Source organism: Pholcus phalangioides, unplaced genomic scaffold, assembly GCF_987345545.1.
Source record: "Pholcus phalangioides strain wild (caught in Gottingen) unplaced genomic scaffold, Ppha-v1.0 ptg000009l_1, whole genome shotgun sequence".
Taxonomy (NCBI): Eukaryota; Metazoa; Arthropoda; class Arachnida; order Araneae; family Pholcidae; genus Pholcus; species Pholcus phalangioides.
In genome coordinates, this window is record NW_028301602.1 from 9,297,616 (window position 1) to 9,324,586 (window position 26,971).

Here is a 26,971-nt window from a genome sequence, read left to right on the forward strand (position 1 = left end):
ACTTTCATATAAATATGAAGTATGAAAGAAAATATATTTACCGTATTATTTTGGATTGTATTCGTTGTCGAAAATTTTCTCATGCTTTTATAGATATTACTCTTCTATTCAGTAAAATGGTAAAGAACATGTGGGTGATATCGCTATGCTGAAATCCAATGATATATTTACTTAAAATAAGTTTTTGAAATTTCAAAATTGTTTATGGTAAGAAATATTCTTTAAAATGGTTGAAAGAAAAGTTGAACGTATAAATTTTGTCTCAAAAGAAAATACGAATGTCTATTTTTATTATGAGAAAGTTTAATTATATAGGGCCCTATCAAAAAGAGTGATAGTGTAGTGATGTGGCAAATCGAGCTATTCGTTTTCTTTGATAACTTAATTTTAGCAAATTAAATTATGTTTTGGGGGGAGAGCTTTTAATAAATATACAAATACAACAGGCAAACTTCACAACTAGGTGACTGGGGAAAAAATAAAAAAATATTCATAAAAAAATCAAACGTTCTAAATAACAATAATTTGCAACAAACGTATCAGGCAGTAATAATTTGAAAACATCGTTCCGTTCAGCAATGGTTTGCAAACAAATTTTTCTTCTACCGAAGATTTGCAAGAAATTTTTAACAACAATTAATTACAAACGACGTTTAGCACACCAATGATTTCCAAAACCTTTTTTTGGGCAGCAATGATTTTTAAAGCAACATTGGTTTTGAATCATCTTTTTCCGACAAAGATGTAAAAGCTAATTGGCTCCAAACAAATCCATTTACAGCAATAGCTTTTCATAAAAAGTTTATAAAAACGGTTGGATCAAACGAAGCTTCTTTCAACAATTATGTTTCTCAATTTTAAATAATATATCAAATACAAATAATATTTTTTTTTTTTTGCAAAAATGTAACTTTATAATTTCAAAACCAGAATTAAAGTATACCGGATCGATGATTTAGCGATTTAGAGTGAAACGCTGGAAATTTTTTTAAAATCTAATTATAACATGTGTGAAATAAGGAAAAATAAGAAAACTGCGTAACATTCAGTATAAAAAATCATTGATATTCGCGTGCGTTCTACAAATGTAGCCAATATGGGAAGGAAATGAACCCATGAAAAATCATCCAGACAAACCTAAATTACAGGCAATTTTTGTCAAAATTACGATTAACGCAGTCCAAAAATCATGAGATACAGTAAATAATAACGTAAAAAACTAGAAAAATTAGGAAATGGATAAAACACACCAAATCAGGAATTAGAATGGCGGAATAATAAAATCTTTAATAAATGCAATCAAAACAAAGAAAATAACAACGTGCATTCTTTTAAGGTATACTACTGCACAGTACGGCGATTTGATTCCGAACTCGCATCTCTTAAGCTTAAGGCATGGGTTTCAACCCCCAACTGGGGTTCCATGACAGCTTTTTTTGGGTTCCTCATGATCAATCAAACGACAAGGAACCCAGAAAGCTTTCAAAGAAGAAAACTTTCTTGTTACTTATACTCGCAAAGCAGTTCTTTGTTTTTAATTTTAACAAGATAGCGTCGTATTAAAAAAAAATCGGCCTATTTGGATGGCAAAACAACTTAGAAACATTAGCATCACATTTTTTCACATCTAATTTTCGAACCAAATATTTATGCATGTCATTTCTTGTTTCATCAGGAATAAAGAGTTATAGGAGGGACACACTTTTTTTTCGATAAATATTCAAAAATTTATTAGGGTTTTGTAGAACAACTTTCACTATCATTAAGTGTCCCACACAAAAGCCTTAAAACTACCAAGGGTTCCACACAACAGCCTTAAAACTACCAAGGGTTCCACGCAACAGCCTTAAAACTACCAAGGGTTCCACACAACAGCCTTAAAACTACCAAGGGTTCCACACAACCGCCTTAAAACTACCAAGGGTCCCACACAAAAGTCTGTAAACTACCAAGGGCCGACACAACAGCCTTAAACATATCAAGGATCTCACACAACAGCCTTAAACATATGAAGTGTCTCGCACAACAGCCTTAAAACTATGAAGGGTTCCGTGAGAAGTTTCACGTTAGAACCCCCCCCCCCCTCCTAGCCCTGAAGTGCCAATTAATGACACAAGATTCCTCATCCATTTTTAATTGGATACTGAATAATATGGTTGGCGCACAAAGTGCAGTCTCAAGAGAAATTGCCAATCGTGGCCTTACGGGAAAAAAGCTATTTCTAAGCCATATAACAATTATAATTTTTTATAGTAAATTTTAGTCTTGTTGGTCATAATTTTATAACTAGAGTAGACTAGGAAATTACTAACACAATAGTTAAACTAGCTAATTAAAATTTTACTTATTTTTTTACTTTTATCAGAATTTTTTTTGCTTGGAATTTCACCAATTATTTCTGAAATTAGTGCGTACAATTCATACATATTGCATTAACAATTTAACGTTTTTATATAGGACATCAAATGATTCCACATCTTTAAAAAGAAGCTAAAAACATGGCGCTTTACAAATTTTTTCCTCCAATTTTATTTGAAAATATCCTAAATTTCATATAAAAAAAGTTTAAAATAAGCAAACCGAGTTTAAAATGCATAATAAATTTTTTTTTTCGATGAATGCACATTCCTTTTAAATTACGATCACGTGTTGGTGATGATACCCAAACACGTCTCCACATTATTCCCACTAATGGAATGATGAATTACCCACAATACGTGTTGCCATCGGAATAAAGATAAATAACTTTCGATGATGATCATCATAATATTCTTCATCTCTTTACTCACATCAAAGAACTGACTCAAGGATCGGGGCAACACTAACACACAAAACAAGATGGATACGCACAGATACAAAGGAATCCCTTGCCTAATTTACTCCACGTCTTTCTGTATTTTACGCCATTTCCTCTTCCATTCTTTTCCTGCTTTCTATTCCTTTTCAATGAAGTGGGGAGTTCGAATCCCTCGGAATCCAAAACGTCGTTTTTTTTTTCTCCCCCACATACACACAGGTATATATTATTACTATTACTATTTCCTTTTCCCTCAACAAAAGTAGAAAGGAAAATTCTTTACTCAACAGTTATCCGCTCATTTTAGCGAAAAAGGAGATAGAAAGATCGAGAATAATGCTTTTGCGGAAAAACGGAAGCGGATAAGATATATATATTGTTGGGAATAGAAAAGAGGCATTGCATTCCCATTGACAATAGCCAGGGTTGTTGCCGCGTGCCTTGAGAAACTTGGAATAAAATACAAAAAAAAAACAAACAGAAACCAAACCGAAGGAGGGGGAAGAAAAAAACTCATGAGTTTCAATGTCCGTGGTTCAAACTCCCCCGCAAGTATTCGAAATTCTTGTTAGTCCTTTGCCAAGTCTCTTTCTTGTACATATTGGAATAGGTACGAAGGGGGTACAGTATTCACAACAACAACGTTCACCTTTTTTTTTTTTGTGCTATTGCCTTTTCCACACACACAGTCTAATGGAAAAGTTTCACAAAAGACGAACCTCACCGTATACAAAAGTGAAAAATATAAAAGCCTGGATAAAAAGAAATAAAATCGTAGAATAACTTTAAAAAAAAATAAAAAATAAATTTATATATATATATATAAAAGGGGACAAGACATAGAGCCTTTTCGACTATTTGTTTAACCGGCTGGTTACGTGTATGCATCAATGCATTGCGCGTGCGGTTTGGATGCTTACTTACTTTTACTTATCCTATTGGCATACGTGCGGTGGTGGTAGTTCTTTTTGCTTGGGAAAACTCGATCTTCAACGGAGAACCTTTTCTTCTTGGGAAATGTATACCTCCATTTTTTTTTTATCCTTTTCCTGCCATTTTCCCAGCATCTTTTACAATGCGGTTCCCATGAATAGAGAAAAGAGTGCTTTATTCACTATTTTCCTCCACCGCTACTTACTCCACCGCGTACGTACGTAAGGTAATATTCAAATGTTGTTTTCCCCATTTATGCATTTAGGGGACCCTCGAAGTATAATAAGTTGTTTTCCATCCCCGTCAAACCCCCCCCCCCCCATCAATGTGAACCCAAACAAGACATTCTTTGAATTCTTCACAAAAAAAAATATATATTATTATATATGTATTTCATTCCCAGTTTTTTTGTTTTTTTTTGTTTCTCCCCCCCCCCCCCCAATATTTTTAAAAAGGATCTTTACTCCTTTTCTTAAAACATTTTATAGAATTTCGATTTTTTTTTTCTCTTTTACATTTCCATACTTTCCTTTGAATTAGCCCTCGTTGTATGATACCGAATGCTCTTCGGTATAAGCAAATAATACACGGAAATATAGTAAGCAAGCGAGCTTGCAAATGGATTCCTCGAAAATACCCCCCTTTTTTTAGGGTTTTCTATTCAATAAGATAGGGGGAAAAAAAGCGAAAGTATTTACTTATTGTAGAGCGAGGTTATAAGATCATTTCAGTATTGTCTTATAGATGCTTTTTTGGCTTCATTACTTATAATGGCTATTATATTTGACCCCCCCCCCCTAAGTAGTTCTCTCTCTCTCTCTCTCTCTCTATCTCTATTGTCCTAAAATGGCTAATTATCTAGTTTTACGCGCTGTGCTTTGACTTCATTCAGAGTCAATTAGTCGCTCCGTTTCTCTTTCTTTTTCTCGGGGCTCTCTTATTAGCTTTCAGTTTCTTTCTTGTGTGTGTGAATGGAAATGGGCTTTATCGCAGTTTTTCCCCTCGGTATTGCCGAAACAATACTTCATTTTCGGCCTTCACAATTTCTCCTATTGATCATTATTATGGGAGATAGGAATTGTATTAACTATTATGGGTGTTGCAATGATTTTTTTTTGTTTATTATTGTTATTTTCGGGGGGGATATGATCCGAGGGAGATCGATTATGTTATGTGAACGGAATCGATTTCGAATTTTGTTTGCTGGTATCGAACACAGATGTTGGCAATCTATGCTGATTGATATGATATAAAGCAGGAGTGCACTGCACAACCATCACGCATTCGTTCAATAATACCATCATGCATAATATCAATGCATATACACATTGTCGTACGCACAAAGGGGGGTTTTGGGTAACCCCCTCCCCCCCTTGAGCCAAGATTACAGTATTATTTTACAGGAAAAACGTAAACCCCACTCGAGAAAATTTTGCGTACGCCTATGCATATACACCACCATGAATACAGTTGACCTTATTCCCTTCATAAACATAATTGATATACATGGAATATCGCCAAAATTATTATATATATAGCCAAATAATATAATAAGATTATAGCCCAAAATTGTCAAAAGCAAGTAAAACTGTCAAAAAAAAAAATTTCAAAGGCAAGTAAAGACGCCAAGTTATAGCATAAACTCAAGTGAAGTTGTCAGTTACAGCCGAAAAATTGTCAAAGGCAAGTGAAAGTGAAGTTGCCAATCAAAACAGATAGAAAATTATGAAATGCAAGTAAACTTCCCGAATTCAGCCAAAGAATTGCCAAATGCAAGTACCGATTGCAGCCAAAAAAATGTGGGAAGAAATTAAAATTGCCAATTAGAGCAAAAAAAAAAAACCTGTCAAATTCAAGTGAAGATGTCAGTTATAGCCGAAAAATTGTCAAAGGCAAGTAAAGATGTGAAACAAATATATCGCATATATATTTATATCAGAATAATTATTTATGATAGATTCATAATTATCATAATTTATGTCATTATATAATTTCTTACCCCTGGAAATACAGAATGTACCTCACACACTCGGCATTAAAAAAAATCGTTAAAATATATTAATTTTAATAAACGATGCACACTTTCTTCTGTTTGTGTTGTCTATGTACGAGCGAGTTTAATTTATTTTTTCTCATATACAGGAAACCTCTCACCTGCGGACACCAGCGGAACAAAAACAATTTTCCGAAAAAGGGGTGACTGTTAATCAGGGGTTTGAAATGAATAATTTTATTATATGAAGGAAAATTATAATTTTGTCGTGACATAGAGGTGACCGTTAAAAAATGCATACTTGGAAATTATAATTTGCCCGTAGAAGAGAGGTGATCGTTAATCAGGGGGGTTTGAAATGCATACTTTTAGTATAAAAGGGAAAAAATATATAATTTGGCCGTAAAAGAAGGGGGGGGGTGACCGCATCTGAGGGGTGTCCGTTAAGAGGAGTTTTTGTTTACTTCACATATCTCGTCATACATTATGAATTTTGCCTTTTTTGTGTTGAGTGCATACATTTTTCTTTATTTATTTTTATTTGCGCTGGGAATCGATTGAAATTTTTAACTGGTTGAACAAAAAAAATTTAATCGATTAATTGAATTTTAATCGAATATTTTCAAATGCGATTCATCCATAGCGACCGTAGTGGTGGTAACTATGCAATATTATAATTTATGCTATAAAAACATATTGTATTCATTTCACGCATCTATCCACTGAATGGAATGGATGCAAATAAATATAAAGAAAAATAAATATATAAAATAAAATAAAGAAATAGATTAACAAATAAAGAGGCGGCTCACTTGAAGCTATTTAGTATCACCCCCCCCCCCCTCTCCCCGACGGAAATGTGAATGTGCAAATTTCTAGAACTTGGAAGACGACTTTCGAATGTTTATCCATGTTACTCTATGGAAGTTGTTCTCCTAAAATGCTATGTAAAATGTGTTTCAATAAGGGAAATACTGTACACATTTACGCGTTTCTGGTAAAACATATCAAAATAAGTGATCGAACCAGCTGATACACCCAAAAGTGAAAATTTGCACATTCATATCTCTGGCATACGAGTGACGATATGTTGAACATGCTTGTCATATCCTCTAATTTCTTAACTTGGGTCTTATCTTATATACAGGGTGATTATAAAAAAGCTATCCCGACATATGGGCCCCTAACTATCATACCATTCACAGAAACTGAATGAAATTTTGACATAAGGTATTTTGATGTATGCGCTCAAGAATGATATGGAAAACAACAGTGTCACTTTAACAGTTACGGTTACAGTGAGAAAATTTCGAAAATATCAAATGGCAACACCAAGTTTTTTGTATTGGAATGTGATCTCCATTGTGAAAAACCCTAAATAGCGTTCGAACGGCAACTGTAGCATGAAAATCACCGGCGGTAGATAGGCTAAAAGTGAGGACAACCAATAAGGACAGAGAAGCAGCATAAAATAAAGCATTCTATTGTGTTTCACAAATTTTCCACATGACCTTGTGGAAGACTAATCAGGCTGGGATCTCAGCCGAAGACACGGTGTGACGAATGAAACGAACATTAATGCTCTGGTGCACGGCAAAGTCCTTTTTACTTTTTCCTTGCCTAGCTCCGGGGATTTCCGTGCTACAGGTGCCATTCCAACGCTATTTAGTGTTTTTCAGTATGGAGATCGCATTCCATTGTGTTGCCATTTGATATTTTCGAAATTTTCTCACTGTAACCGTAACTGTTAGAGTGACACGGTTGTTTTCCATATCATTCTTGAGCGCATACCTCAAAATACCTTATGCCAAAATTTCATTCAGTTTCTGTGAATGGTATGATAGTTAGCCCATATGTCGGAATAGTTTTTTTATAATCATCCCGTATATATATATATTTTTTTAAATCAGTAATTTTAGAAATCATCACTGGTTTTCGTTGAATCGACTTGTGTTTCCTCATGTCGGAAAATTTGATCACAATATTTATATTCAAATATTTTTAAATACACTACTTATTTATGAAATTTTATGTATAAGAACATAATTTAAGACATTTAATCGGTTTAGTCAAATAAATCAAGTTAAATTATAAACTTTTGATAAAAATTTTAATCGGATCAGTCGAATCGATTAATTCAATTAAAATTTTTAATTGCGATTAACAAATGATCGATTAATCGATTATTCGGACCAGCCTTAATTTTTATCACTACGTTTTTTATTTGACTTTCATAATTTTGTCTTTTTTTTATGTTGTATCGTAGCCTCTGGACGGTAGATATGTTTTGCAAAAATTAGTTTTGAGTCTTTCTGTACGTGTGAAAATGAATAAATTTGATTTCATTGACTTGGTTTGTTACTTATATAAGGTTTTCATTTTGACGTTGACATTGGTAGATCAAGCACTACTGGTGAAGTTGTTTTACATCAGCCTTGAATCACCGGCTGGAGCTTTAAAAATGTTTTGGTCACAGAAGAGATTGAAGAAAGATTCACGTTCAGAAGCCCGTGATTTGCTTTCATGCAGCACCCTGTACCGACAAAAATGTGAACTAATTCTTTTTCTGTACAAAAAATAAATCCCCTATCGTGAGAATAACTTTTCTGCAAACTGCATTCAAATATACTTACCCTCTTCAATTTTCATGAACATTTAAATTATTTACGAATTTGATGGGGCATTTTGCATGAGATTGGCTAGAGATTTTCTTACATGAAACATTTTTCGAGAGAAACCTGTGGTAAAATGTTCTGTGAAAAAGAAATCCAAATACAACGAGGACAAAGAAGTAACCGCAAACTCAAACATCAGTGTTGCGGCCATTTTGCTTCAACCCTCGCTATTTCTTGAGCCACTTAATTGCCAGATTAAAGGACTATATGGGATAACGGAGATGAGCGAAAGTTTTGTCTGTACTACAGACGGAAAAGAATAGAAGAGTTCTCTCTCTCTCTCTCTCTGAGCAAAAAGATTACTCAAGAAAAAAACTCTTTGAACATCTGTTGATTTTCTTGACAAGATTATGCTCGAATCCGCTTTTGCGTTATGTATAACCGAATAAAGACGTAATAGAGGGAGAAAGTTAAATAAGATCTTGTTCTTCTCCCTGGTCATCATAATCACTATTTACGGGGTTTTCTCCCGTCTTGTGGAAAATGAAGAAAACGTAAAGATCTTTGGAAAAAGCTTTTATATTCAGTTCATCAGGTTCTATAAAAAATATCGGTGAGACTTATCCAAGAGTTCGTGGGAAACAGCTCGCATTTGAGCTTCAAAGTTGGACAAAATCAGTCATTCCTTTACTTTCGGCCGAGATTGCAGTATAAAAGTTTCATAAAAGTTCAGTTATATAAAACCTAAAAAATGCAACCAATAAAGTTTTGTAAAATATATTTTATCAAACTTTTATAGTGTAATCCCGGTTTTAGTGAAATAAATTCGCTACTCATCACCTGATGTCAAGTTGCCAAGATTTGAATAAGACAAATAACCATCTAGCCCTTGTGTGGCCAATCCGCTGCACACCGTGATATCGGGAGTGCCACGTGCCAAGCGTTTTCAAAATTCAAGAAATTCTATTTCATTTTTCAATCGAAGAAATTCTCTCCAACTTTTGAACAGTCCCTTTCTTTTGGGCTAACAAACCTACATTTTGTATGGTAGGCTTCTTATTGACAACTTTTTATTTAATACGTTTCTGTTTGTTTTTTCATCTTTGAGACCAGAGTTGCTGGACGTCCCATATGTACGGAATTCAAGGACGTACGCAGGAAGGAGGGACATGCATTGTGCATCTCCATGAATTCTTGAGGAACGAGCTCAAAGTTTATTGGGGGGGGGGGGCGCTCAAGAGCATCCCGACAGCGCAATCGGTGCTTATGCACAACATGGTGCATGTAAAATGAAATTCTGCTGATATAAGTACATATACAATCTGTGATAATCAAACAATTTTCTTGACTCAAAAACAAAACAGTTCTTAACTTAAGAGTGTAGCAAAATGAACATTTTTACGAAAATAAGACAGTTGAAAAATATTTGATGATGGCGAGAAAAATGCTCATGTCCTGTAAAAACTGGATTTATGGTCTGCGTATTAAAATTAGCGGTGTAGCTCGGATTGGAAAAAGATGGGTCATCCTTGATACAGCCATGTTTTCCATTTTCGCCGAAAATCACAAATTTGCGAACAAACTATTATTCTCTTCGCTCCAGAGGTACATCTGTGTTTACCTCCATTTTTAACGGTTTTTAATTAATGATTTTAATGATTCTTTTTTCAAATTAAGACTTGAGGTAAGCGTAAGGATATCCAACTCAAATGATAATAGTAAAGATGTCGACCCAAATCAATTAATTAATTAATTAATGCATTTTTCAATTTTTTCCCCATTTTTAAAAGCATTTTCACATACAACAAATACAAACTAATTTAATTTTTTTTCAAGTGTTAGTTTTGGCTCAGGTTTGAAGAGGATGTACAGGGTGTTTACTCTTATCCACGCTTATTGTCCGATAGCTAATTTTTTACGTCTGTTTTTGGATGTTTTGTGATCCGCCAATAGAGGCATACACGTATTCTGAAGATCGACACTGCGACAGAGATCTGGCCAGTGCGTCTGTTTTTGGAGGGAAAAAAAGGAATTGGTTTCATTGTTTGTGCCATTATATTGTTCTATAAGTTTTCAGTGCCCCTTAACAAGGGCAATGACTAAAATTGGCTAAAGCCGATAGAGCCTGTTAGCCATGTTCTGTTTGAAAGTATGCACATAATATAATGTTTAAAAAAAACAATAAGCCAATTTTTATTTTATCCAAAGCTCGCGGATCACATGGAACCTCTCCAAGGACCCCCAAGTGGTCTGTGAACCCCTGGACAGACCGTTAAGGAATTAGGCTACCGGGCAACGATCACAATCGACTCTCCAGCTGTTATATAGATTGATAGTTCTCGATTGGCCTGGTATGGTAAGAATAGATATCTATGCATTAAAAATTTAAATGCAACCTCTTTATTTTATCAAATTTTCTGCCAATAATTTTTGCACCAATATTGCGCACATTAACGACACAAAAAACATCGAATATTAATACTTCTAGTCATTGTCGGGAGAATTATTAAATAGAAATTGTGTTCTTTAAAGACACTCAAAAATCTCCCGGAACAGGTAATTATTTCTAACAGGAGCATTTGGTCATCAAATCTTAAGGCAATGCCAGTCCCTGCTGATGTGCATGGACCGGAAAATTCAATCTATTCCCAATTCCTCGCCAATTAATTCCAGGTAAATAACGAAGTGACTTATCAACGATATCATGCCCCGAATTTAAAACATCCTCGTTATATCCGCGATACCCGTTTAACACATAGTTTCAGAAACAACAGAATTATAAATCATCTCTTCAATTATCCAAGCAATAAACGATCATTATTCGATTATATTACGTAACAATAGAGGAAAACGAGAAAGTAAAAAAACAATCGACTTGTCAATAGAGCAACAACAAAAAAAAAAAAAAAAACCAAAAAAAAAAAATCCGTATAAACGACACACGATTGTTCGAGTGCATATGCTTCGATTGTTAAAGGAACGATCGCTTAGAATAACAATCGGAAATACCAAATACCAATTAAACAAGGCACGGGGAAAAAAAAAACAAACAAACAGCCTTTTTATGAAAGTTAGCCTTTTATATTGTCTTTGTCAAGGTTAGGGCCGGCATATGGTTGGTTGAATAATAGAAGAGAAAAAAAAAAAATAGAAGACAAAGGAAATTGGGCGAAATCGTTTTTTAGCAAGAATGACGCAATTATAAGCTCAGACACAAGGACACACACACACTTCCAACAGAGCCTATTCTTTTATTATAATGGCATATATAACAAAAGAAGACTTGGTGGTTGGTGGTTGAAGGCGAGAGCGCACATTAAAACAGCAAAAAAAGAATGGACATAACAATGGGGCATCGGTTGCGTCATTCCACCTCTAAAAAAAAAAAAAAATTAAAAATAAATAAATAAATGGGTGTGACAAATGAAGAATATAACTTTGTTCTTTTGTACATTCGCTTATTCACTTATAACGTTATAAAAAGATAAAGAAAGAAAAGCCACATAGTAAAGACATTTTTCTTTTACCTCTGTTTTGTTCATTGTTATCCTAATAAGAATATAACCATCGGATATAAGATGATAAACTCTGTATTACTTTTTTTTTTTAGTAATTAAGACAACGCGTCAAATTATCAAAGACTCAAAGAGACAGTCACTAGAGGACATTTGTGACCCGTTTTCTTTTCTTATTGTTTCCCCCCCCCCTATTATTATTATATTTTAATTATGGTACCCATTGACATCAGAGGTGTTTTTTTGTTTTTTTTTTGCGAAATGACATTGAGAGATCGGGTCGAGACCTTCACACGAAGATCGTTTGCTGTTGATAAGTATAGGGTGAAAGATATAAAAAAAAAGAAAAAAAAAAGCCTAATGTTTTTATCATTATGATATGAATTGCCTTTTAGGAATATTTGCGAAATATCCGTTTTTTGAGCGTAAAAGAATCATAGGAAAAATTAAATAATAGTGTTATGTGGATGGGAATCGAGATTAGGACGTCATGGGATTGTGCGCATTTTGAGCCGAGATAATCCGTTTTCCAGAAATTGTGATGAATCTTAGTACAGCTGCAGAACTTACTGTCTGCATGGATAGTGTGTTGCACTAAAAGGAACAGAATATTTTCTGGTACATTTTCAGATTTAAGTAAATATGAAAAATTATGCGGAAATTAAAAAAAAAAGACTTCTAATATGAATGAAAAATAGGAGGAGTCCAAAATTTCTATTTTTCTATTTGATTGGTAAAATTTGCACCTCTTTCTCCTATGCTAAATAAAAAATCCACCCATGAGATTTAAATGGCTATTCACTGAAATATCGGTGGCAAAATTTCTTGATTTTACCACGTATAAAAATACATATTCTGGGCAGATCTTACACGGATCTCTTGAAAACACTTGAAGATCACGTTCTATACGGGAAACTGTTGAACCTTGACCATAGTAAACCTTGAAACACTTAAAGTAGTTTTGATGGTATTGCATATTATAAATTCAAGAGATTGGAAATACATAACGTTACAACTCAATGTGTTTTCAATTCTTTGTCTGTGACCTTGACAGAGATATTGCAATTTTCTCATATTAGTAACAAAATTGTGCGCTTGCTTTTGCCGTATTTCCATTCAACATTTGGAAGTTTAGCGAATTATATTTAGCAATTATAATCTATACAATCAGCTGATGAATCATGTGCTCAATCATGCAAAACATCATGATAAAAGTTATTAATAATAGTAATTATTAATAATTTGTTTATAAGTTTTATAAAAGTTAAATATTTAAAGGTAATAACTTTAACTTTAGTATTAATTTTATTAATATAGTGCCAGATAAAGCATCGTGAAATAAATGATGCTCTATATACACAAATAATAACAGCATTGTGTACCCTGAAACAAAAAAAGATCATGCACTTTGTAACAATATCAAACTTAAAATTTTCTTAGTTTACCTTGGAATATTCAACTTAATTAATTTTTAAAACTTCTTCGTTTTTTCTTTTAAATACAAATTATATTTTAAATTTTATAGTTCTACACTTTTCCTATAAAAACTTCAGCTCCTATATCCATTTCTTCCCTTCTATTCACCTTCGGTTGTTTCCTAATTAAATTTGTTGAAAAAAAAGACAAAGTTCAGAGTGTGAGATGCGTCCAACAAAAACCTCTACCAAGTTATTTCTTAAGGAGGAGAGCTGGGAAAATATTTTATTGTTCATAAGTGCCAGATATAGCAAATGTTGATATCGTGGATATTGGATTCATTTATCAACAAAGAAACTGGCAGAACTAAAGATTTAAAAACATTTAATTTTCCTTTCTCCTAATGTAGAATAATTCGCATTTCATCTCTATAAATACGTTCCTGCCTTCATTATTGTTTCTTTTTTGTGTACATATATTAATAATCATATTTGTATCATTATTTTGATATTTTTTATTTAAATAAATTATGTTAAAAATACTCATTACATTATTTTTCCAGTAATATTCGTATTTTTTTTGCCTTTGTGATTTTACTCTGCTTCAAGATATAACAGTGCATGCTTCAAGGTACAAGACCTCTTGTACTTTGTAGCTTTATTTGCCTTTTCAAAAACCATATTTAATTGTTACAGTAAGAAAGGTAATTTAAAATTTTTATGATACATTTCATACGGTATACAGATTCTAAAAATAAATTTAGTGAAATTTTTCCTTAAAAATTAACTGAGAACAAAAGTTTGAAAAATAAATGTGCCAATCTCACCTATATGTAAAAAGGGTAAAAACCAAGAATTTCAATCAACGAAATTTCAGAGAATTTTCATTCAACTGTCACGGAATAATTTATTAATTTATCTTTTTTTTTGATTTAATAGAAAGCTGAAAATTTTGCAAATTAACATTTATTTCATTTGAGGTCATTTAAAAATTTTATTTATTTTATTTTTTGTATTTTCCCTAATGATTACTTTATAGGGTTTCAACTATCACAGAACCATTTTGGTCCCTTGTTGATCGTTTTTAATATTTTACGTCAATTTTAAAATAAATCGTAGAATTTATATTCTTAACGCTTTTCGTGAAACACTCAAAAACGGATTCAGAAACTTATTGTTGGGTTTTTTTAAAAAAATAAACTGCATCACACACAAAACCTTTTGGAGCTTTATTTGCATAAGAATTATGCATCTATAATACAAATTTTTCCATATTTCATTGGACTCCACGTATCACGATTTTATATACAATTTTTATGGCTTAGTTATCTTCAAGAACAAGAACTAATTCTAATCTTTTGTTATTAGAATTGCAAATATACAGCGGTATTCCTGCCGAATCTTAAAATATTCTACACCTAAATTGGCACGATCCTAAGAATCTTTCTATCCTTCTATGTGATTTTTAACCCAAAGTTTCTTGTAGTATCCTATAAATGCCGAAACATTCAATTACGGAATTACTGATTGATATAATGAGGAGAATAGTTAGATTAACAGTTAGCCGCTGTGGTGGTCGAGTGGTTATAGTGCCGGACTCGTGATGCGAGAATCCGGGTTAGAACCCCACAGTGGTGGTCGGCTGAAGTTGGTTTTCTGTGGTTCCCAACTTCAAGGCGCAAATGCGAGCCGATCTCCCCGTTAAAAAGTCTCGCCACAGAGAGCAACAGTCATACAACGGTAAATCATTAAACCATAACACTTCACTCATTGTTAGAAAAACTGGGGGCAGATGACAGTACTACACATAACAAGCATTACACAGAAACAAACTTTACGTCAGGTTGCACTACATGTACACGCACATTCCCGCATGTACCGATTCGTTGGGGGGTTCCGCGGGGGGGGGGGGTGCATGTGTGGTGTAGCAGTAGTAGGTAGGGCCTCCAAAAAATGGCTCGGGGATCCATGATGTTCTAAGATTATCAGATTTAACATGATAAAATCTGTTATGTTATTTGCGTCGTACAGATTGGGTAGAAGTTGTTTTATGTTTTAAAAATATTATATGGTACATCTAATAGTATACCGTAAAGTGGGGTGACTAGTGGAGTGACTGGCCCTAATTTTTTAATTTAGATAACACCATAACCACTGTGAATGAAATAGTGAGATGATTCTAGATCCAGCCACAAGAGTGAGCCTCCATGATTCAAAATTGAGCCTCAACACCTCATAAATTAAATTATCTTTTTTTTTCTTTCCTACCTATTTATTATAACCTGTGTTTTAAGGTTTCACGAAAATATTGCAAAACTTTGTTTGGTGGTGACTTATTGCAGTCTTTGATCCGCAAATGCGAGCCGATCTCCACGTTAAAAAGTCTCGCCACAGAGAGCAACAGGCCTACAACGATACAATTATTCAATCATTACACTTCACTCTTCGTTAAAAAAAATGATGGCAGATGGCAGCACTACACATAACAAGTATTACATAGAAACAAACTACACATAGGTTCACAACACAAACACACACACATTCCAAAACGTACCAATTCGTTAGAAATTCCTCCGGCATGGTTTAACAGCAGTCTTTAATAGAAGTTTACTTAGGTAGGTATACTTATTGTTTCAGATGTGGCTGCCAAATTATCTAATTAAATCAATTTGTAAATTAATGGTTGTATGATAAGTGAAATGTATAAGAATTGCGGGTTGACTTGGAGACAGAGACGTATTTAACGGCGGGCTCAAAGGCGTTCCCGGGGCCCGCCTTCTAAAGGGCCCTGAAAAACCCAAACTTCACACTTTCTTCTAATTTAAGGGGCCCAATATTTTCTTTTGCGCCTGGAGCCCCACCCGATTTAATCCGTCACTGCTTGGGGACAGTATTTTCTATTGCTTTCTCCAGGAAAAGGAATTACCATTGATGACATGGATAGTCTGAAATTCTGAGAAAGCTTCAACCAGAAATACTAATCATAGTAAAACCAAAAATATAAATAACTAAACCACGTAAGTGACAGAAAAGTGAAGAAAGACCCAGAGGATTCTGAAATCGATGCTCCTGCACCACAAGAGATGAAAGATAAAAATGTTGTCTAACTCTTACTATAGAACAGTTTGAGGAAGGACAGAGTATAGACCGAACATCAGAGTCGGGGATTTTATTTTAGGTCCAATATTAGGGAAGTGGGGAATATTATATCCAGTGTGTGAGATGGAAATATACGCTTCGATAGGAGAAATATCAAGGTAATAGAGTAGTGTACCCAAGTCACCCCGTCAGGAGCGGTGTTGGTCACGGATGCGGGAAAAGCTGTGAAAGAGCTTCAAAAGGGTGCACCTCAGGGCTCATGTTCCGGCCCCTTGTTATGGAATCTTGTTCTGGATGAGTTGTTGAAAATTAATTGGCCCTCAAACGTCAAAGTTCAGGCTTATGCTGATGATCTTTTGGTAATTGCATCTGCCCCTACTGTCAAGGGATCAGGTGATCTAGCAGAAGAAGCCCTTAGAACAGTGTCAAATTGGCTGCACATGCATAAGCTCACTCTCTCTATCGCTAAGACAAAATTCTTGTGGATATCAAAGAAAAGACCTCCCACCATCTGGTTCCAAGGGAAAACCATCAAGAAAACGGACGTGCTATGTTATTTAGGCGTTTTTATCGATAAGCAACTTAGCTGGGACGATCACATCAAAGAACAGAAGAGAAAGGCGTCACGTGTTCTTCAGAAGATGCGCCTGATGGCTGGACCACAGTGGGGACTGACACGGGCTCTGAGGAGATCCCTCTTCTTGACAGTGGTTGAGCCTATGATAGCTTATGGAGCTTCAATATGGCATTCTCCCAAGGTCCAGATGTTCAGACGGCTCGATTCTATACAAAGACCCTTCCTTCTATATATCTCTGGTGCGTATAGAACTACACCTACGAATGCTCTTCAGGTGATCTTGGGGCTCCCGCCATTATCTCTCAAGATAGAATTCCTGGCACGAGTCACACGTCTTCTAAAGCTTCACAAGCCATGTCCATTGTTAGAGGAAACATTAGTCCCGGACGCCTTCGAGCAAAAAACTGGACCTCGCATCCTGCAGAATCTCTGCAGGCCAATCAAGTATTCCTAGAATCTTCGGAGGATGATACACCTGAGGAGAAATCCGTCGTATATTACACGGATGGCTCTAAACTGGAATCAGGTACAGGAGCTGCCTGTATAAAAACCGTGGGAACGGAGATCGTGCGTAAATGGGCTGCTAAACTAAAAGAAAATAATTCAGTATATCAAGCTGAGATGCTCGCTATATTTACAGCAGCTCTGGATGCAGCTACAAACAGGAGGCAGACTGTAATAAGATCGGATAGCCGTTCAAGTCTCCAGGCCATTCTAAACCCGCTCTCTGAAAACGCAATGGCGAGAAAGATAAGGAGTATACTTGTATCTCACCCATCAATACGCATCTCCTGGGTAAAAGCCCACAACGGCCAGTGGGGAAACGAGCTTGCGGATGCGGCGGCCAAAGAAGCGACCAATACCGGAGTCTTTTACGACGAACTCTTATACCCAGCTTCTCACGCAAAATCACTCCTCTGGAGGGACATGATATCAAATTGGCAATTGCATTGGGATATGCCAGAGGCGTCAGGAAGATCAACTCACGAAGTTATAAAGAAAGTAGATACTAGGAGCAGGGGCTGGTCACGAGAGCTCATCTTATTTGTCACCGGTCATGGGCCTTTCCCAGCAACCTTACATCGCTTTAAAGTGATTGCCAGCGATAAATGCTCTTGCCTTGAGCCTGGCACGCCCCTGCACTACGCCACATGCTGTCCAGAAACGATGCCCTTTCACTTCTGTTCGCCGGCTGCCCATTTACACAGACCATGGATGCTTGGCATACTACGTCGAGAATAATCAAAGGAAAAGATAAGAAAAATGGTGAAATTCCTTGAGGAACATCCCGAGAAGATAAGGGATCCGTCTCCTCCAGCTCCTGCAACTCCGGTACCAGCGCCGGTAAGGAGATCGCCGCGTCTTCTCCCTGACAGTGCGCTGGTGGCACTGTTTGCGAGCGAGGAGCAGGATGAATCCCAAACCTAATTAATGACGTCTCGGAGAAATTAGACTGACTGTATTGAACTGCCGGAGTGCAATGAGATGCTCTGCCCTTCTTGTCATTTGATTCAATCCTTGATCACTCAAATTTCTGATTGCGCCTTTTGCGATACGATTTTTATACAACTTTCCATGACTATTCATTATCCGTGCCCGTTGCACTTTACTTTAACTTGATTAATTTGATTCTTCGATTTACATAATTTTTGATTTCCTTTCACTATATGTAATCTTTGACGAATCAATAAATTTTGGTTTTACCGGAGATGCCCTGTTCCCCCCCCCCCTCGGGGGGGGGCAAAGTGCTTGCGTTGCTTCTTGCGACAGAGCCTGGGTGTCTCGCGGTTTCCCCAGTTTCTCCAGTCACCCCGTCAGGTGTGATTACTTGAATATGACTGCATTCATTTTTCTCCACAAAAATAAGTTGCCAACATATCCTTGCAAAACATAGAAAAAAACTTCTTTCTCTAGTGGTGAAACTTTTAGTAAAAAATGTTAATTCATAAGGGAGATAACACAAAAAATGCCCAGCATCTGTACCCAAGTCACACCACTTTACACAATTTCACTATTACACGATTTTTAAAAGTTAATTTCAGGAATTCCAACCCGCAAAATTCGGCTTGGAGTAACTTTAATCCTAGAAGTGGGTTGCAAATTGAAGATTGATATATATATATATATATATAATATATAACATACTTAAATCCTTTGATGACGAAATATGTTGAATTTTATGATGCAGCTGAGACAAATATGAGAGAAATTCTCAGATACAACTCACCAGTTCTCACTGATGAGCAACGTTTGGTAACACATTGATAATGCCACGAGAAATTTAATTGAAAAAAACCGGTTCCATTGAAACTAAAATTTTCATATTTTCGAGAAATACACGGAATTCTCTCGCTTTTTGCTGCTAAAGTTTTTATAAGGAGACAGAGAAAATGCTGCTTGCCAACCAGATCTCGACTGTTTCATTAAAAAGTTATCAGCCTATAAATCATACCAGGCTTATACTTCAGGAAAGAAATCATCCACAATCACTATAATCAATTAGAAGTAGTGAAGATAGAAAAAGTATTAATCTAATTCATTCATATTGCCTGAATTCGCGGGATCTATTTCATATAAGTTTGAATAATCAATTCATTAAAAGAAAGTTTTGCTGTTGGGTTAAATTTTTTAGTCCTGAAGAAAACCAACCTCCCTATCTTTCCCATGTTAATTAAATTTAACTCATTTTACGAGATTTTATCTCGCGCGACTATTTTGCTGACCCAATCAATCGCGTAAAGCGAAGGACGCCTGTATTTCGAGATTTGTCGCCGATATGATAGATAGATAGAACCACTCACAACCCCGGACTGATGCAAAGTACCTAATTTCCGTTACCTCAAAAGAGGCAGAGTTGTGTCGGAAAAGTTAGCAAATATTTATAGTGGTGGCTCCCCTTGCTCACAAGTATCGAATCACTCGCGTCGTTCTCCCCATGAAGACAGCTATCAACTCGAATGCAACGACTAAAACGGATAGATGAGCCCAATGACAAAGGAGAAAAATTGCACACGTGCGCCCAGTGGCACATAACGGCCGGACACCGCAGCCTGGTATTTCAAAAGAAGTGTGGAAAAGACTTGTGGCCCAAGTAAGAACAAGAAGAAGTTGGCATGTTGAAGTGGGAGATATTTGAGAATAGCCTAATCATAGTTTTCAACCTTTTTCGTCCCATCGCCCCCTTCTTCAGAAATTTTTTTTCTCCCATCGCCCCCAAGGCAATCTAACCCATAGGATCCTATATTGTACGCGTAGCTTCTACCGCCCCCTCGAACATTCTATCGCCCCCAAGGGAGCGTTAACGCCCACGTTGGGAATCTCTGGTCTAAATACACAATGTGTGAAATATATATACCATATATACGCAGCGCGTCCACTGTGACAGGAAATGAAGAAACAAAGCCTCCGTTCACAGTGCTCGTCGATATGAACAATTACTTTTATAAAATTTCTTTTTCAAAGTTCACCGGGATAGACACTTAAAAGTGGGTTCTCCGCCAGCGAAACCACTCATTTACGGCCAAATAATAATTTCCCATTGTATACTAAAGGCATGCATTTCAAACTCCTGATAAGAGGTCACCCCTCTTATACGGGCGAATGTTTTTGTCCCGCTTAGTGTCCGCAAAAGAGAAATTTTACTACATTCGATTCCCTTCTCCGAGATTTTTTCTCATGGCAGTGTGTAACCTCCACCTCGTCGCCGGAAGTGCCGCAAAATATCATCGGTACCTTAATAATGTCATATAAAATATAAATGGTTATATACTATGAATAATTTTACTTTAAAGAATAATTAATATCTTAATCAAAGACTTTATTTATCTTTATTGAATGTTCGTGAAAACACCATTTTATATTTTTCCAAGTTTATTAAATTCTCAAATTTTATGAAAACAAAATCAAAAATGTTGATGTTTAAGAAAGCAAACGAAAGATGGAGCTACTAGTAACTCCATAATATTGAAACATTTAAAGACGGCAAACCGTATCTCAGTATTATCACAATTTTTCTTCACGATATTTTCCATGATAATTACTCATCTGAAATAAGAAATAATTTAATTATGAATTTTTTTAAATTGTTCGTGGAAAATAAAAGTATTTAAAAAACTCGAGACTTAATGGCATCCGAAAAGTATTTAATTAATAAATAGGTAATGTTTATATATATAACGCTATTTCAATATCATCGCAATAATTTTGCTTCAGAAATTTCACATGATGATTATTCATCTAATTTAAAAAATAAAATTATTTAAACTGTATTTGAAAATATTTAATTATTTATTCGATAGCACGGTATGTGTACAGTATTTAAATTACTTTTTTTGCATTTATTCGAAAATAAATTCGTTTCTTAAATTTTTTCAATTAATTGTTGAATATTTTTTGATTCTTTCTTAAATTTTTCAAAGTTACTAAATTACTATTCATTTGTTTTCAAATTTTTTTTAAAGATTAAAGAAAAACTATTTTTCACGTTTTTAAATTTTTTAAATTTATTTTTAAATTTTTTAAATTTATTTTTAAATTTATTTTTTCCAATCATTTATTTCATGACAGAAAAGTATCTAAAAACACTGGAATCTCCCTAAAACTCTCAAAAATTCGGCACAACATTACCTTAGTAACCATAAAAATATAATAAATTAAATCCTTCAGTGAATTATGTTTCACGATTAGATGTAACATAACTTAAATACTGATCTTGTTTTAGAAGTTTCAAATTTACTCTCATTTATTTAAATATGTTTGAGATTTAATGAATATTTTTTAAACTGCTTCATTATAATTACTCGTACTATAACTTAAATTACTCTATTGCATGTAAAAATAATTCCTATCTATAATTTATTTTTGATTGACAATAATACGCGGTTAGCACTTTTTTCAAGTTGCTATAAATTGGGAATTCAACTTTAAAATTTCTAGAATTTTTTTAAGGCAATAAGAAAAAAATTAATTTAACCTAACTATAAATAATTAAAAATATTATCATTATTGAAATCTTTGAAAAATCTATATACTACAATTTAGAATAAATGTGCGTATTCTGTTATACACTTTAAAGCAGAGATGCACAATCTTTTCAGTACGCGGGGCAGGTATGCTTTAATTTTGAAGCTTACGGGCCAGAAACTTGGATATATAGTGTGACCATTTGACCCTTATTTTACGGGACATTCCCGTAATATTGGTCGTTCCAAACTTTCAGAAAATGTGTCCCGTTCTTTCCTTTGTTCTTAACGATTCTTACTTGAATTTTTTAAATGAAAAAAATGGAGATTGTTTTCATGACTTACAAATTAACGACCTTGACAAATTTTTGTAACGGCATATTTTCTCACTTCAGACAATTTTTTGACTGTAATTGTCCTTACCTGCCATACACAATTTTTTTTTTGTTTTTGCTTGTAAATGGCAACCTTGCATGCCTTAGACCAGGCACCTTCAACTTTTGCTCGCGAGCACCACGGTGCTTCCTGAAGCACCCATGGTGCTTTATGCCCGTGTCTAATTTTGTGCTCGCGTGTACTTAACCTCCCGATAATAATTTTGTACAAATTATATTCAAGGAAATAAAATAATCCTGGTTCCATGCATTCATATGTCAAACTTGCCGTAAGGGTGCTCTTCTTTTGATGATGGATACAGGCACTGCTCGTGACTGGAAATAGGTTGAAGATCTTTCTCTTATAGACAGACTTAATTGACCAAGTGTACTTTCCTTATACAGTTTTGTTGTGTGTAATTTCATTGCCCTAGACAATTTTTTGCCTGTAATTTGCAAGTAATCTTGTCTTTGACAATTTTTTTTCCTGTAATTGGCAAGTAATCTTGTCTTTGTTGTGCAAAAAAATTTGAAAAATTTTTTGCCCATTTTCCATATTTTTATAAAAGCAATATAGCCAGCATAGGCTTTTATCGTGTTGTTTGTATTGATAATTTTCTGCTGGAACACCTTTCGCGGGCCAGGTGGAACCCCTTGGTGGCCACATTTGGCCCACGTGCCGAAGGTTGTGCACCTCTGCTTTACAATATTCGTCGCAACATATGTTCTACCCAAGCTCAGTGATTCTTAAATGGTACTAGAGATAAAATTATATTATTAAAAGTTATTTTAGTTAGGGAAATTATTCTTAACCAGTGTGTCACGGCACTTTACACGTCTGCAACCAAAGTTACTCGGAATCTCCAGGAAAGCAGCGAGATATTTAAAATCCTATATAAATTCTCAAATGTGAAATGAAAGTGGGAAATTTTTGGGAATCCCCGCTTTAGTCCAATTCAAATATAATTGAAGTGAAAAAGTTTGATTTTCAATATAGGTTATTTATCACGTAACACCCGATTTTCTCCAATCTTTTCGAAAAATATATGTCGTAACTAAAAGGTCATTAAATAACAATAGCAATCATAATGACTTTCAAATATAGAACAAAAGTGTAAAAATCTAGAATAAAAAAGGATTTACAATGAGAAATGAAAACTCCACCTACAAAACAGCGTAATTTAATGCCAAGAAGAATCAACATAGTGGCCATTATTCCATAGGTAGGAAAAGGGAAAAAATGAACAAAAAACTCTCAAATTTTTATAAATGTTTAATTCATTATTAATTACATTCATCACTTATTCAAGTCCCCCCCTCCCATAATACCCAACTATATTATATAATACCTTATATCACACGTGAATGCTAATTAGAAGTTATTAATAAAACGTTGAAATATAGGCGCGTGATTTCTTTTTTTGAGGAAATTGCTATGTATTCCAACTATAATGTAATCACGTATTTGCATATGAATCGTGGCTATAACTACATTGTCTAATGGTGATTGCATCGTCAATAACAGCCCTAAACAGGTTTACTTGAAGCTTCAACATCCACCCGCGCACTCAAAAATGCTTTAATTATAGAATTAGATCAAAACTGCATTCAAAATATATATATTCATTTTATGATTTCAGGTTCTTTATATGATTGAGCTTGCGGTACAAAATATGCAAATATTATGCGGAGCTCGTTGAGTTATTGAATCATTATATCCACCTGTTTGAAATATTAAAATCACCTACTGAGTCTATTGATTATGTAGAATTTTGAAATAGCTGTTTAATATATGAGATGAAAGTATTTTTTTACCTTATTATTATTATTTTTTTCCTATAAACGTACGACCTCAGTCAATGTTATAGAAAAATCAGGTTTTAACATTCCTTCAGAATAAGTAAACACTGATTAGGCAACATTATACGTTATTGTTGAATAACAATCATTCCATACAGTAAAAACCTATCGAAGATTTATATAACTACCTCCACTTCTCAAAAAATAGGTCACCTAATTTCCTAGGGGAAAATTTCGGACCTGAAAATTTGACCATTTTGGGAAAAAGTCCCTTGCGGTAGTTTTATGGTAAATCATTCTAACACACCAAATGAGTAATAGACAGAAATCTAAATGGATCTCATGGTAAGATATTGCTTCTGCAACAACTGAACAAATCTCAAGTCGGATATTGTTTTAAACTACAAATGAATAGAGAGCATGATAGGATTGTGCTTTGGCAACAGCTGAATGGAACTTATGGTAGGATTTTGTTTTGGCGGAGCTTATGGAAGGAATCGCTTTGGAACAACCGAATAGAGCTTACTTTGAGTTTTGCTTTGGCAACAGGCGATCAAGATAAGATATTACTTTAAAGTACAAATGAATAACACTTATAATAGGATTTTGCTTTGGCAACACCCGAATAGAGCCTATTGTTGGAATAGCTTCGAAACAACCGAATAGAGCTTATTTTAAGATATTGCTTTGGCAACAACTGAACAAGGCTTAAGATAGGATATTACTTTAAAGTACAAATAAATAACACTTATAATAGGATTTTGCTTTGGCAACAACCGAATAGAGCCTATGGTTTGTATCGCTTCGAAACACAACCACGAATAGAGCTTATCTTAAGATATTTCTTTGGCAACACCTGAACAAAGCTTAAAATAGGGTATTGCATTTAACAAACTAATAGAGATTATGGTAGTATTTTGTTTTGGCAACTGAGAATAGAAACCTAATGTTAAGACTGGATATTGCTTTGAACTGCAAATGAATAGACTAAATGGTAGAATTTTGCTTTGGGAACAACTGGATAGAGCTTATGGTAGGATTTTGAATTGGCAACAAGTAAATAGAGCTTATTCTGAGATATTGCTTTGGCAACAACTGGCCAGTGCTTGCATGGAGTAGATATTGCTTTTAAAATAAAGGTTTCCAACTCCAACTGATGCTCCATGAAATTTTTGGTCTTTTCTTTTGAGATTCCGTGGTACCAAAGTCGCCAGAAATTTTTCGATTGACGTTGCAATAAAAATATCGATGTTGCAGAAATATTCATGTTTGTTTGGTTTGCGTTAATCTCAGTCTCGTAACCACCAACGCAATATCAAAACATTGGAAACCTCTGCTTTAAACCATAACTAAATATAGCTGAAGGTTTGCTTTGACAATGTGGGAACGTAGTTGAGAGCATTGCTTCATTAACAGCTGAGTAGAGTTCATGGAGTTGCTGCAGCAACTACGTCTAGAGGATATTACTTCCATAACAAACTAGGTAGAGCCGAGTGTATAGTTTTGTGGTGACAATAATAGAAGAAAATTGCCAATATTTTAGCCATTTTCTCATCCTCCACTTCACAATTGCAGAAGTCCAATATGAGATATTTGCATTTCTAAAGAAACTTCCCAATTGTCCGAAATAGACAACCTCGACGGTGACAACCTCAGCAGAGCTTGATTTATCATAAGAGGCTACAAAACATATTTTAGGTTCCTAAAATTATAAGCATTTCGCTCCAAGACGGACTTGGAGTATGGGAAATAATTTCTTAGAATTTCGAAGATAATGAGAAAGGGGTCAGCAACCCCTTACACACCACTGCCAGACGCTTTCATTTCAAGTTTTAGCAATTCCATCGCGATCCACGCTGTTTTTAAAAATATAGAGAACAAAGAAGAGTGTCCATCACAAAAACATCCCACTGCCCACCATAGTAATAGCTCCATGACCTTCGACCACGTATATGTTATATATATTTTTTAGAAAGCGGGGATGTTGCAAACAAAAGAATGCAGAGAGATACAAAAAAAAGTAAAATAAAAATAACCTCATGTTCGCAGTATTAACCACAATTGTGTGCGCGAGAGTTGCACAAAAGGAACCACGAACATTTCAGAAGAAAAAAAAAAAAAGTAAAAATATGTTCCATTTGATGTACAACTGCAAATTTGGAAGTAAAACATCAACTTCCATTTCGTCGGCCCATTTATTACAAACGCACAAGTAGTATGTGTATACAAATTTCTCTTTTCTTTTGCCAGGAGAAGAAGTAATCATGCTGGCCATAGGCATGATGAGGATGATGGTGATGACTGCCAGGGATGAAAGACCAAAAGAATAACCGAACAAAATAAGAAAAAAAAAACCCGTGGTATAATCGGTAATTCCAAGGAATGAGGAAACATCTTCACATGAAATTGCAGTTTGTTATACACCGTAAAAAGAAAGGAAGGATTCGTCTTTGTATTTAAAGAAAAGAATTTTCTTTCTTTTTTTTCTTTCTTTATATTCACCTTGAAATTCAGAAAAGAACTGATGGAAGAAAAGAGCATGTGAGAGAGAGAGAGAGAGAGAGAGAGAGAGAGAGAGAGAAACATGACAGAGAGAGACTAGGAAGCCATAGATATACACATCCAAGGAAGCGCCTCAGGACATTTCGAAATCTTACGAAATTCTATGGCGAATAACAATTTAATTTTCGGTTTTTCATTTATCTTTGCGTAACCTCATGACGAGGAAAAATATCTTTTGTTCGCTTATCGGTGGCTCCAGACGGAATGACAAGATGAAATACTGAAGCCGTCGAACATGGCTATGGATGTGCTAATTTTCGCTCAAATTTCTTTTTTTTCCTCCCTTATTATTATGCTCGGTTAAGCGATTGTTAAAAACCGAGACATTCG

At 34.8% G+C, this 26,971-nt stretch overlaps 2 protein-coding genes across 3 annotated transcripts in view; one reads left to right on the forward strand and one right to left on the reverse strand.

Annotated features, from left to right (window-relative positions):
- Positions 1-26,971, reverse strand: part of LOC149081711 (uncharacterized) — a 472,262-nt gene that overhangs the window by 345,203 nt on the left and 100,088 nt on the right. The window lies entirely within an intron of this gene.
- On the forward strand, positions 17,299-26,409 carry LOC149081714 (uncharacterized). Its single transcript, XM_089235598.1, has 2 exons — positions 17,299-17,998; positions 26,330-26,409. Exons 1-2 carry the CDS (start codon positions 17,299-17,301, stop codon positions 26,407-26,409), a joined length of 780 nt encoding a protein of 259 aa, XP_089091724.1.

Coding starts and splice junctions, on each gene's coding strand:
- LOC149081714 (XM_089235598.1), top strand. CDS start 17,299: ATGTCCATTGTTAGAGGAAACATTAGTCCCGGACGCCTTCGAGCAAAA. Junction 17,999..26,329: donor GCTCATCTTATTTGTCACCG/GTCATGGGCCTT, acceptor TTCTTTTGCCAG/GAGAAGAAGTAATCATGCTG.